The 12,599-nt window shown below is 40.8% G+C and overlaps 1 protein-coding gene across 1 annotated transcript in view; it reads left to right on the top strand.

Annotated features, from left to right (window-relative positions):
* The window catches only part of SVEP1 (sushi, von Willebrand factor type A, EGF and pentraxin domain containing 1), a gene marked incomplete at its 5' end in the record, with an annotated part of 136,995 nt that overhangs the window by 45,015 nt on the left and 79,381 nt on the right, over window positions 1-12,599 (top strand). Inside the window, 3 exons of the mRNA XM_082075065.1 lie at window positions 5,094-5,252; window positions 5,481-5,660; window positions 10,812-10,991. Of these exons, the coding sequence (XP_081931191.1) occupies window positions 5,094-5,252; window positions 5,481-5,660; window positions 10,812-10,991 (519 nt within the window). The remainder of the gene's footprint in view (window positions 1-5,093; window positions 5,253-5,480; window positions 5,661-10,811; window positions 10,992-12,599) is intronic.

Genomic DNA, 12,599 nt, shown 5'->3' with positions numbered 1-12,599 from the left:
ACATTAGGCTTTCTTCCCTCATGTAAGAAGTTTGGGGCTTGAGTTATGAAGACCGTTTATGTATTTGTGATTTGCATCAAGGCATCGTTTCATTTTGGCTTTATACATATGAGGGAAAAATGAGAATTAGAGACTACGATTATCACAGTAGCAGTGTACTAATACAGCTCAGATTGATGCAGAAGGGAGCGAGATCTTGCCGAGCTGATTCCTGTCATATCCCGCAAAACATAAACCCTTAATCGGATCCTTCATTAGCATCAAGTGTGGATAAAACAGCTCATACCAAGGATTACTTAGTAAATGTAGTTAGTGGGAGAAATTATGCATTGAAGAAAATAAGAAATCCCTCAAATTAATCTTTGAAATACCTAGAGTTTGACTCTTCTTTCTCTTACACTGGGATAAATGAAGAATAATTTCATTTCAGTGGCATAGATATACCAGTGGTAGCTGGAGAGGAAATTCAGCTTGCTTGCCATCCCAGGATTTTAAAAGATTTGCATTTTTAAAGTGAAATTGTTTATCCTTAAAGTTGGTATTCATACATCGAGAGAAAAAATTGTAACCCTGTGTCACAGAGTACAGCCCTTTGACACATGATCTCTACCTGTTTAAATCCAGACTGGGGTCTTTATGCCATCATATGGGTTCAATACTGGTTGACCTGGCTTTGCCACTGGCTTTAGTATTTGCAGTTTTAAGAGTCAAACTGGATAACATGTGTTAAGTGTTTGGTCAATCTCTGAAAAATACCTTGGTCACTTTTACAATGTTAAATTCTTCTTGCTTGAAGATTAAAATATCGAATTTTGGTGGACTTTCCAAACTTTCCCTGTCCTTTGTTGAGCTTCGTGCTATGTCTTGACAAATAGTTATGCTGTCAATACATATGCATTGACTGAAATGGTTTTTATGCCCACCCTGTGGGTCTTTGTTTCTAGCAAACTTGTGTTGTATTTCCCTTTTAGTAATTTCTTTTCTATGCACAGCTTAATTTTTTTTCATAGATAAAGGAGTAACAAATTGTGTTCCATTGGTGGTGTAAGAGGTCATCAAGCCATGTAGTGTTCAAAACAAGAAGAGACCTGCTGGATTTTCTTAGATTATTTCAGTTAGTTGTATAGCCTTAGGAGGGAAATGCAGGAAGCGTGCTGAAGTAACCATGTATTATATCATTCCCATTTCTGACCAGAAGGTTATTGCACTGTCATTACCAAGGACAACAGAATCTGAATATGAATCGCTAGTGAATATCTACAATTTTATGAAAGCAGGTCACTGTCGATGACAACTTGTGAGCCATCTTTCTGTGCTTGGGGAATTTGGGGCCAGTGCTTGTTTGAGTTAACACGCTAATCCCTGCTTCCAGATATCCTTTCATTCCTGTAACAAAGAAGTAATCCTCTGGTGTAACTCAGTGTTCACTATTCTGGTCTCAAGAGGAGAATTACATTAAACAAAAAGCATTTCCTTGCTCCTCCCCTGGCTTCTGCGCAAAGAACAACATGGTTCACATGCAGGCAGTTGAGAAGATCATATATGCAGATGTGCACATAAGTGTCCCCTCTGTTTAAAGGCTGATACTGTTAATATTATTTCCACATTTTTAAATTCTTGCTTTTTTTTCATTGATGACAGTGCCACATTGATGCTTATTTACACTGGGGTTAATTTGCACAGTGTTTTGAGCCTTTTTATACCATCACATTATTGGCAAGGGGAAGGAAGCCTTGAAAATAAATTAAATTGTTTTTACAGATTAGCCCTGGAGAAAAAGATCTCTCCCTGCAGTCAGTATTTGTGAGTTTAGAGGCCATGTCAGTGAGTGTGGACTGGTGACTAGAATGCAATGAAAATTTGGCACTGCTTGATTCTCAGAAGGGACCACAGAGGGACAACTGTATGATCAGTCATGGATGGGGCCACGTGTGCTCTTCAGATGTGCTTGCCCTTCAGGTTGTCTCCTGCCTCTGAAGGCATCGCTGTGTGTAGACTTGGGCCATGCTGTAGTGCTGTCTGGAGCAGGAGGGCCTGGTTCTGCAGCCCAGCTGGGTCAGATATGGACAAGTCCAGTCTACAGCAGATGGCCGAAGCTCTGCTCTTCCATAGCTGATTTTGGATGGTTTTAACCTAAGCTGTGGCCAGGCTAACCTCTACAGCTGTGATGGAAACACACAGAGATCAGCAAGCTTATGCTCCATTCCTAAAACATTTTTTTTGCATAATGGGACAGACTGTGTGATCTCACACACTTGGAAATAGCTCTGTAACCAAGTATTGTCTTGTGGAAATGTCAAACGTAGCTTGCATGGAGTTTTGTATCTAAACACATCTGTGGGAGATGTGAGGTCAATGAGCAGTTCAGGGATTCAGGCTTGGAGAAAATTCTACAGAAAAAGCCAAGATAGGATGTAGTTCAATTTTTTAGAAAGGCAATGGGGAAAGCATTTGAAGCATACAAAAAAATCAGGACATGTTGGGAAACCTGTCTTTTCCAGTAGAGACATTAATAACTATTTTAACAGTATTATTTACCTATTGCTGCTCCAGTGGAAAGAGCAAATTGTAGGTGTAATTTCAGAATGAACCCTTTTTTGTCAAAGCCAGACTGATTCAAAACCCTAAGCAGATTACTGGGTTTGTTGTTAAAAATGCCTGTGTCATAGTAAGGGTGATTATTATTATTCCATGGTTCTCAAAAGACAAACAGAAAAGAGCTGCTGCTTCTTCATCTAAGGTGAGGTTGCAAGAAAGAGGGAAGTTAGGTTGGGTTTTTGTTTAAGTTTGGTTTTGGTTTTTGTTCGTTTCATTGGAGTGGTTTTTGTTTGTTTTTGTTTGTTTTTGATTGTTTGTTTGTTTTTTAGTGAAAGATTTATTGTAGATGTCATTTTGTATGCCCCACGTAGAACAGAAGAAACTAATTTACTTTTGCTGGCACATGGAAGGCAGTTTGTCATACAGAAGGTCCCCTGTGATGCTTAACTTGCACTCCTTCCTGAATCCTTTCAGATGCACTTCAGTCCTTTGTGCTGTATTCCAATTATTTTTAACAATTATGCACTGAGATTTCCACAAAGTGGCAGAGGGAAGTATTTCAGAGGATTCAGAATAATACCTCTGATACTTATCCAGTTTGGAGGTGAATATCTGAAGCATGAGAGAATGTCTCAGAAAGACCTGATGTCCAAGGGGGTAATTTCTGCACAGAAGAGGGGAAAGAAGTGGCAACAGTCCAAGAGGAAAGTCTTGGATAGGAAGAAGAGGCGAACTATAGGGCAGGTATTTTTTTTGAAATGCTTTTCCAAAAGTTCCAAAACAAAAATGAAGAATTCCCAGGTCTAATTCTGATTGGATTTTTCAGCCCCTTTTTCCTTCCTGGGATGCTTTGATTTGTACTTACATCTTTTGCTGATAAAGTACTTTCGTTGTCTTGTTAAAACTGCATTTAAAATACAGATTTGTGAAGGCAATTTACAGCATCCAGAATCTTCTCTTAACTGCTAGCCACTCATTTGCTGTCTTCAAAATAAAACTGCAAATTTATCTGAAAAGGAAATAAAAATATTATCTCTGGAAGCTATTCAAAAGATCATGTTTCTTCTGGAAAGAGGGGCTAACTGTTCACATGGGTTGATTTTTTAAGGTATAATCCATACAATCTTCCTTATGAAGGTCTATTCTCCTTTGACAGGTGAGAAAAAAGGAGGCGGAGGTTTCTTTTGGTCTTGGCTTTTGGTGTTTGTTTTTTTTTTCAGTTGCATAGAACACAGGAAGTTGTTTCCAATTAAGACAAGAGTCAGAGGATCTTAGCAGCTAACTCACAGAACAAACAGATCTGGTCCAATACCTACCAAAGAAAGACTGGTACTGCCAGAATCTCTCAGCTCCTGGAATTATACCTGAATGGGAGATATTTGCTCCAGAAGCAGAGCAGACCTGGCTATGGAAGGAGAAAGGCACTTGAAAGTGTTTATGGTCATACAGTTCTTTCTACCATCCAGAGCTACGTCAGATGGTACAAAGTGACTCTACTGAGGGGAGGAAATGAGAGGCTGACTTGCACTCTGCAAGAGAAAGTGTGGCCATTACGAAAATTTGTAGATGATGAAATTAATGAAATGAGAGCTTTTTTGGCTGGGCTATAGTGTTAATATTATATAACCTTCTCAAAATATTTCCTGAACTTTACATCAGAGTTATGTTTTTCAGCACAAATGTCTCTGAGTTCTGTTTCAAGTGGTAATATAGTCAATCAGTACTTCACTTTTTCAGCATCTGTTGATTAGTCATTCCCCTGTTTCTCACATGATCATGAAATAAATAAAGATAATTAAGGTGGTTTCCTAAAGAATAGAATTCAAGGCAGAGAGAGATAAGACTTAACAATCAATCTGTAGTTCTCAGGTGAGAGATGCCTTTTCCCTATGCAATTTCCCTGCCTCTGAAGATATCTCCTAAATCTCGCTAAGGCTTGTGCATGTAGATGCACAGAGTTAAAAATATTAAATGGGATATAAATGAGTGCAAAAGCTTCAGTGAGCAGTTGCTTTGATTAATTGCCTAATTGTTTTAGTTTCATATGCTTTAACAAGGATAGTGTGTAGATCATATATAATCATAATGTGTAAATCAAAGGCAGGGTTCTTTGATAGCTTGTGCTAGCTTGTTGCTAACAGCTTACTTGCATTAAACCTCTGTATAGTTTTGAATGGCAAGGATTTCATCTGAACTAAGTTATTACAGCTCTAGATCAAGAATGTCTTTGTGAGGTCAGCACAGGTTTTATCAGTGAAAATCTGGTGTTTCTTCTGGGACTGGGCTTCTTTTGAAGAAGATTAATCATGGACCTGATATCAGTCCCCAGGCAGTCACTGGAGAGACCTCCACTGAGTTTGACAGGCTTTAGTTCACCCCTGTAAGAACTGTACAGCACTTTAAGCAGAGAATGCTCCTGCCCTAAATGGCACTGGATGCAGGAGGTAGAAAATAAGTAATGTAAAAAAGTAAAGCAGCAGACCTGAAAAATTATGCTAGCTGTGAAAGGTGGGTGTCCTGAACTCCTTTCTGTTATGTTTTCATTTACTGAACAGCTTGTCCACCAGGAACATACAAGCCTGAAGGTTCACCTGGTGGAATCAGCACTTGCATCTCATGTCCCGATGAGAATCACACTTCTCCACCAGGAAGTACCTCCATTGAGGATTGTACATGCCGGGAGGGGTATCATGCTGTAGGAAAGACCTGTGAAGGTAAGTGTTTCCATCCAGGAACAGAATACCCCTGGAAAGCACAAAGCAGGGCTGGGACAATTTTGTTGTTTGTGGTTGCACTGTGAAGAACATGTGAAATTGTCGTTCCAAAACAGCAAAAGTACCATGATGTAAGTCAAGTTGGAAATGATAAATATTGTTTTCCTTCAGTAGCCTACTGCACTGCAACTAGCATCATAACTCTGTTGTGGTTGTTTAATTATTTAGTTGTTCACTGCCCTGAACTGAAGCCCCCTGAAAACGGTTACTTTGTCCAGAATGTCTGCAACAATTACTTTAATGCTGCCTGCGGGATCCGGTGCAAAGCGGGATTTGATCTCGTGGGAAGTAGCATCCGGCTTTGTCAGCCAAATGGCCAATGGTCTGGATCAGAGGCTACTTGCAGAGGTATGGAAGTTGTGTGTTTGAAAAGTCTTTTTCTGTTGGATTAGTTTGTTCTTAACAGTTGTTTTCTCTGCTCACTATGTAGCTGGGCATGTGAATCTGATCCTGTTAGCTCGTGGGTGAAAGAATGTTCCAAAAGTAAACTCCCACTCCAATCACCCTGTTTCCCTCCTTCCTAAAATGGCAGAAGGACATCTACCATAGAAAATGCAGAGCAATATTTACTAGGCAGAGTGCCTTTTTGCAAGTGAATTTGCACTTTCCTTCCTCAAACCTCTCTCCCATCTAATTTCTCTGAATTTTGTATCTACATTGTGTGAATCCAGCAAACCTACGAAATGGTCACATACGTAACAAGACCTTGCCACATGGGTGTTCCAGAATCTGCACCAGACTGATGACATAGACAGGCATTGGTATTGGGGGACGTTAGACATGGAAGAATTCCATCTTGCTTTCTTACAGTTCCTTCTTATGAAAAATAGGAAAGCCTGGGCCTTAAGCATAATCCTCAGAAGAATTTTGAGTGGAGTTTCACTAAGGAACAACTGGCAGTATTCTAGAATCCTTCTCTGTAAGAGAATGTCAGCTGGAAAATAAATAAACAGAAGGTGTGAAAGGGAGAGGAAACATGGAAAAGAGCATCCTGAAAAACATTGTTTCTGGAGCTCTTACAAGTACATAGTAACACAGTTTTGCTTTGTTATCACATGTCTTTGCCTGAAGTTGGGTTCTTGACGATTTAGAATGGGAGCTGCATCCTGTCTGATATGTCTTCCAAGGACGGCCTGTAAAAACAGGTAGCAGCCCTCATGTCCTCAACAGCCACAGGCTGTAGTCCAATGTCTTTAACTTGAGATGATTGCACTTGACATTATTATGCTGCACTGGAGCTAGTAAATAAGAACTCATCAGCTCCTCCTGTAACTCTTACCCTAGCTTTGAGTTCAGGGAAAGAGGCAGGATAGATCCTTGGGGGCATTAGCACTTTATGCCACTACAGCAGACACTGCAGCCCTTAAAGAAACAACAAGTCATGTTTCTGAAAGGAGGGACCTGAGCTAGAGATCAGTTCCTCAGGACATTCTTATATAGCAGTTCACTTCTGCTTACATTGCAGGAGTTTTCTTCATGTAATCCTGGAAAGCTTAGTCTTCATTTATAGCTACCATTGACAGAAGGCAGGAAGGTGAAACTTTCCACAGAAAATAAATGGCTGAACAGTACCATGAGCGTATCTTGAGAAGCTAGACTTAGAGCCGTTGACTTTCCAGCAGTCAAAACAGAGACAGAAGATGTATGCTGGTTCAGGTAGACTGGGATAACTGGGAAAGAGCTCCTGCCTGTCAAAGCTTCTGTCACACAGTAGCCTCCAGTGCAAAAAATCTGGGGAAGGCTGCAGTCCTCCACTGCCTACATCCATCTTCACTGTCTGTAGAGAAATGGAAGATTCTAGTGCTTAAAAAAAATTCTGGAGCATTTAAAAATATTCACCCATTGGGTGCTGGTGCATGATTTCCTTGAACAGGGAATTTGCTGGAAGTTGGGGGAAAAGTCTGCCTTGAGGTATTGTTGTGATGTTGAGTTAATATCCTTTGAAGTATTGAAAGGTTATATTTTTTATTTTCTCATGCCATTCTCCACCATATTGAAGACTTAAAAAAAAAATAAAATTCCTGTCTTTACGTGTGCTGGAGCTGCTAGTCTCAATTGACTCAGACTGTGAAAGGGAGGAAGATCAAAGGCATAGTTTATAGCTGTCTTGTTAATCCCAGGAGTATTTTATAACGTAAATTAGGAAGGAAGCGTAAAGGAAAATCCTTTTGCACTCACTGCTTTGGATTTTTACATGAAACACTCTTCAGTTCTACTAGCTAAAATCTGCTGTGCTATTGGAAAGTGATTAATGCAGTCATGTCCTGCAATTAGCAGTGACCTATGAAAAAAACAAGCACAAAGTGTGTATTTAATCCGGAAAAATATATTAGGAGAAAACCCAGAGCAAGCAGAATATAACATTGTTGTTGTTTTCACGGGCTTCATGGAAATATTTCTTGGTCGTGGAAGATGCCTTATTGACAGAGACTGGTTCTGTGTTTAATGCATGGAACCATAACCGGGATAACATGGTATCGGTGACAGATTTCTTCCAGAGTGCTACTGAGACCCTGACTAAGCACGAACACTGAAACACTGAGGAGGCAGGAGCACTACAGCTATGCAGTCCTTCCAGAAAAGTTGGCTAAACTTACCAGGTAGTGGAAGGAGGTGCCTTCTCTGTAGGCACATTAAGATTGCTAAGAGCCTCCTCAGTGCTCTTAATCCATTCAGTCTTCCTCAATAATTTGATAGCATTTGCTTCCCTTTACCACAGACTGGATATTGATGGCTGCCATAAAAACCTTAAAAGAGAAAGCCCATTCTCTTCTGTATAAAGCACATGTGATTCAGCTGTAAAAATGTCTTTCTTATTCATTGTACTACAGTTAAGATACAGCATATTAGGTAGATGCTCTGAAGCTCAGAGTGCCTCTCACAAGATTGAAGTTTCAGGATCTTTTTTACACTCTTACATGCACTTCCTAGAGGATGCCTGTGTATATGAAAGCACAAGAGGCATAGTACTTCCAGAGACTAAACTTGAGACAGTACTAATAGAAAGATATATCAAATGCATCTGAATGGCTTCCTTCCTTCCTTTCCTCCTTTCTTCCTTCTTCTTCCTTCCTTTCTTCTTTTCCTCCTTTCTTCCTTTCTTCCCTTCCTCCTTTCCTCCCTCCTTTCTTCCTTCTTTTCCTCCCTTCCTCCTTTCCTCCTTCCTTTCCTCCCTCCTTTCTTTCCTTCTTCCTTACTCCCTTCTGTTTCCCTTTCTTCCTTCTTTTCTTCCTTCTTTTCCTCCCTTCCTCCTTTCCTCCTTCCTTTCCTCCCTCCTTTCTTTCCTTCTTCCTTACTCCTTTCTGTTTCCCTTTCTTTCCCTCTTCTTTTCCCCCTTCCATTCCCCCTTCCATTCCCCCTTCCATTCCCCCTTCCTGTCCCCTTTCCTCCTTTCCTCCTTTTCTTATTTCCTCCTTTTTATCTCCTTTCCACTTTTCTTCCCCCCTTTCTCCCTTTCTCCCTTCCTACAGACTTTTTTTCCTACTGAGGTGCCACTATAGCTGTTTTGAAAAAAGATATTCTATGACATATGTTTTTTGTAGGTTTGAGGAGCTTGCAGTTATTGACATTTATACAGCTGGCTTTCATTTAAGGGAGAACTCAGTATATCTGCCCATTTATTAGTCTGAGAATGTATAGTGATCTGTTCAGTCCATGTGTCCACTTGTAGGCATGTGCTGTCTCATCAGTGTGCAGCGTAAACTACTGGGAAAAGGGGAGAAAGTTGCCAGGTGTCTTACTTTTGAGTGCATTTGAAGAGGAGCTCATGGTTTGTCTCCTACCTGGCTGCAGCAAGGATGTGTTGATTGATAGAACTGGCATCCCAAACCACAGTGGGCAAGTTGTCCACATCACTGAAACCACCCATCGCCAGAGATTGACCCCCTGCCAGCAAAGTCAACAGAAGCTGTGGAAAACAATCCAGGAAAAATAGAGTTTAGGGAACTGCAGTCTTCTGGATTGTATTTTTGAGAAGTCACACTATTTGCCCATGTGTATTTTTCTCCCTCTAGTAATTATTGAACATACTGAGCAGTATCTACCAGCTTCAGCTGAGAGCAGGGGTTTCAACCATACAAATTTTCCACTGGTTTTGGAAAATCAGTAGCTAGTTATTGAAGAGAGGCGTGAATTATTGAAGGGAAGGACTAGATGATATTTCGAGGTCCTTTCCAGTCCCTAACATCCTGTGATGCACTAGGACCCCTGCAGTCATCTACACATTTGGGCTTGCTGTCACACAGTTGTCATACATTTATCACCATCACAAAGTCATAGCCAGACAGTAGGTGTGTAGAGCTTAGGTGTTCAAGGGACCCAAAGGCTGAGTAGTGTGTATGTAGCTCAGCGTCTTGACCAGAGGGGAGCAAAAGGACAAAGGCAGAAGCATGAGATACTGGTTGAAGAGGAGGAGAGCTGGAGATGGTACAAAGGAAAGAGGTCGTAGCAGAAGAACTTGAGGTAATGACACTGAAACAAAAAACATAAATCCAGGCCATACCAATGCTACTACTTGGCTTCAGACACTTTGGGATCACTCATAATTACAGTGTAGTTTTGTGTTCAGTTGCAATGCTGAGATTCGGTAACAATCTCAGGAGCACCCTCCATGTCCCACTTCTCTTTCTGCACACTCATCCTGCATGGGACAGGGTTCTCCTTGCCACAGCGCTGTGTTTTTGTGAGTCATGGCAGGAGAAAGTCCTCTGTGCTGAGCAGGAACTAGGACTGCCTCCATGGGAAGCCCTACACCTGAAAGTCTGTTTTGCCTCAGCACCAGCCTGATTCATTCCTTTTCATCCCTCATGGTTCTGTTGTCTGTGAATGCCTTGTATTCCTTCTTCCTCTCTCCCCCCACCATGATGAATGTCTACTGTTACAATTTGTGAAGGCTCACACGTGTTTGCATCTACATCAGTACACTCCAGAGTGCCTGAGAATGTTCCCTAGCACTGGGACACAGTCATCTGCCCTATTAATAAGCTCTTAGCTTCTTCCCTGGTGTGCAGTTGGCCTGTACCAAACTGCTAGTTGGAAATCCCCCAAAGAACTCTCAGGCACAGCTGGAGGATTAGAAACTTCCAAAGACACACACTTTTCCGTAGGGTCGCATTTGCCTGCAGCTGTCTCATTTTGAAGGCTGATAGACATTACTAGCACAGGCCACACACTGTGTCCCAGGTGCCTTCAATGGCTAGGGACATTTCTGAGCACAGTTAGTTTGCTAGCCTGGACTTACATCAAAACTTAGATGAGCTTGGAAGTGTGTGCTCAACCTCATACATGCTATGAGAAACTGTTTCGGGAAGAGAAAGGCATCAAGCCTTTGAAAAAAAATTAGCTGTGTTCCAGCCCTATTCCCTGAATTTGTACAAACTATTGTAGTTATTGTACAAGCCAGTACTTGTGGCACCCCTGAAAGCCTGGGCAAGCTAGGGTAACTCCACTGATTCTCTCACTGATGCAGAGTGAGCTGGTGACTTTTTTTTTCTTTTGCAGTTCGAACATGTCCCAAACTTCAGGCTCCTGAAAACGGACACATTAATTGTTCCACAGCTGATATCTCCTATAAGACAGTATGTTTTGTGACCTGCAATGAGGGCTATGAAGTAGAAGGGAACACCAAACTCACCTGCCAGGGAAACTCACAGTGGGATTCAAAGGAGCCAAAGTGTGTGGGTAGGTATCTGATCATACAGTCTATTTGTGTCAGAGTGCAGCTTTTTCTGACATGTTGCCACGAGTGAGAAACTTTCCCTATTTTACTCTCTGCTGAAGCTAAGATAGGAATGTGGATTTGTCCGTAGATGTTTTTAACAAGTCTTACAAGTTGGAGAGGGGCAAAATAATTTTTAAGTGGAGAAAGTGGACAAATCATTGTTGAAATCCAGCACAGACAGCTGAAAACTAAAAGGTTGTTGCATCTGGTGAGTGTTAAGACACTGTCACACATGTTGTAGGAAACACACAAGTTGTAGGTCTATACTAAGTTTTAAATTGGAACAATTAGGAATTTGAGTTACCATCTTAAAGCTAAAAATGACCTCCAGACAAGGATGAAGGTATGTTAGCCAGGCACTCTGAGTGCTGAGTAGAGATGTGGCAGTTGTCACTTTTGCTGAACTCACAGCAGGAAATAAGAGTTTAGGCAAGTTAGGGGCCAAGCACCTCTAAGACAGGATTCAGAGGTCACACCACGTGCACAGGGATAGGTAAGCATGTCTTGCTATTCCAGAAATAAAGGATTGCAGGCTTCAGAAGTACCCATTTAGGAGTAGTAACAGGTATTAAGTCAACTATAATTAAGATGTAAGAGGAAGAAGTACAGTTGAAACACTTCCAAGGGCAGACTGCAAAAAACAGACAAGCTTGAAGTCCAGCAATTCAGAAGCTGATCCAGTGTTAACTAAAGTCAAGGTGAAGTACATGGCACCTGAGTCCAGTAAATGTGGTGCCATCAGGGTGACTTGGCTTGAACCTGTGGCTATTTTTCACTGGTTTACTTCAGGCTTAGAAATGTGGACTTCGCATGAGGCAAGAATAAATTTCTAGCTGTAGATATGTTCTCTAAAATGATGAAAATAATCCACAAGTATTAATTTATCAAGAGAGTTATAAAGAGATCTTAATCTTTCTTCTGTTGAAGTCAGTGGAAAAACTTCAATTAACTTCAAAAGGAAGGGACTTGGAAATCCTGTTGGAAGATTATAATTGGAAGATTAACTGTATTCATCAGTTGAATTCATCCTTCCTAGCTTAGCATTTTGATCATTAAAATCCAGCTCTGTATCAGAAGATTTTTTCATACCATGCAATATTGCCTCCATTCCTAGATTGCCCATGGCAATAGCTTATTTTTGCTGAGTCTGAAAATCTGGTATAAAAGTTACCTTTGATTGTCACAGAGTGTTATCTGAAAAACCTTTCTGCAGCTTCTTGTTGGGACTGTTGTCTAGAGCAAGCTGACTGAAATTCCTGTTCAGTATAGAAATAAGGAGTTTTATTCAGGGAAGGATGTGAATCAGAAGACTGTAATATTGTGTCCTCCTCAAAGACTACACTTCATATTCATTTTCTGAAAGTTAATCGTTATCATGGAGGTATTCCCCATTTATTTTTAGCCTGAACAACTCCTAACTATTGCTTATCATCTGGTACGTAAAAAATAACAGAAATCCTTCCATATTTAGGCACTGGTAGTTGATGACTTATTCATTTCCTACTGTTCTTTTAGAAAAACCATGTGGAATTGGGTTCAATCTTTTACCTTGAAACAGTTTTCTTGAA

This window comes from Streptopelia decaocto (assembly GCF_964273445.1).
Source record: "Streptopelia decaocto genome assembly, chromosome: Z".
In the NCBI taxonomy this organism is placed as follows: domain Eukaryota; kingdom Metazoa; phylum Chordata; class Aves; order Columbiformes; family Columbidae; genus Streptopelia; species Streptopelia decaocto.
This window is presented reverse-complemented; position numbering and strand designations above follow the sequence as displayed.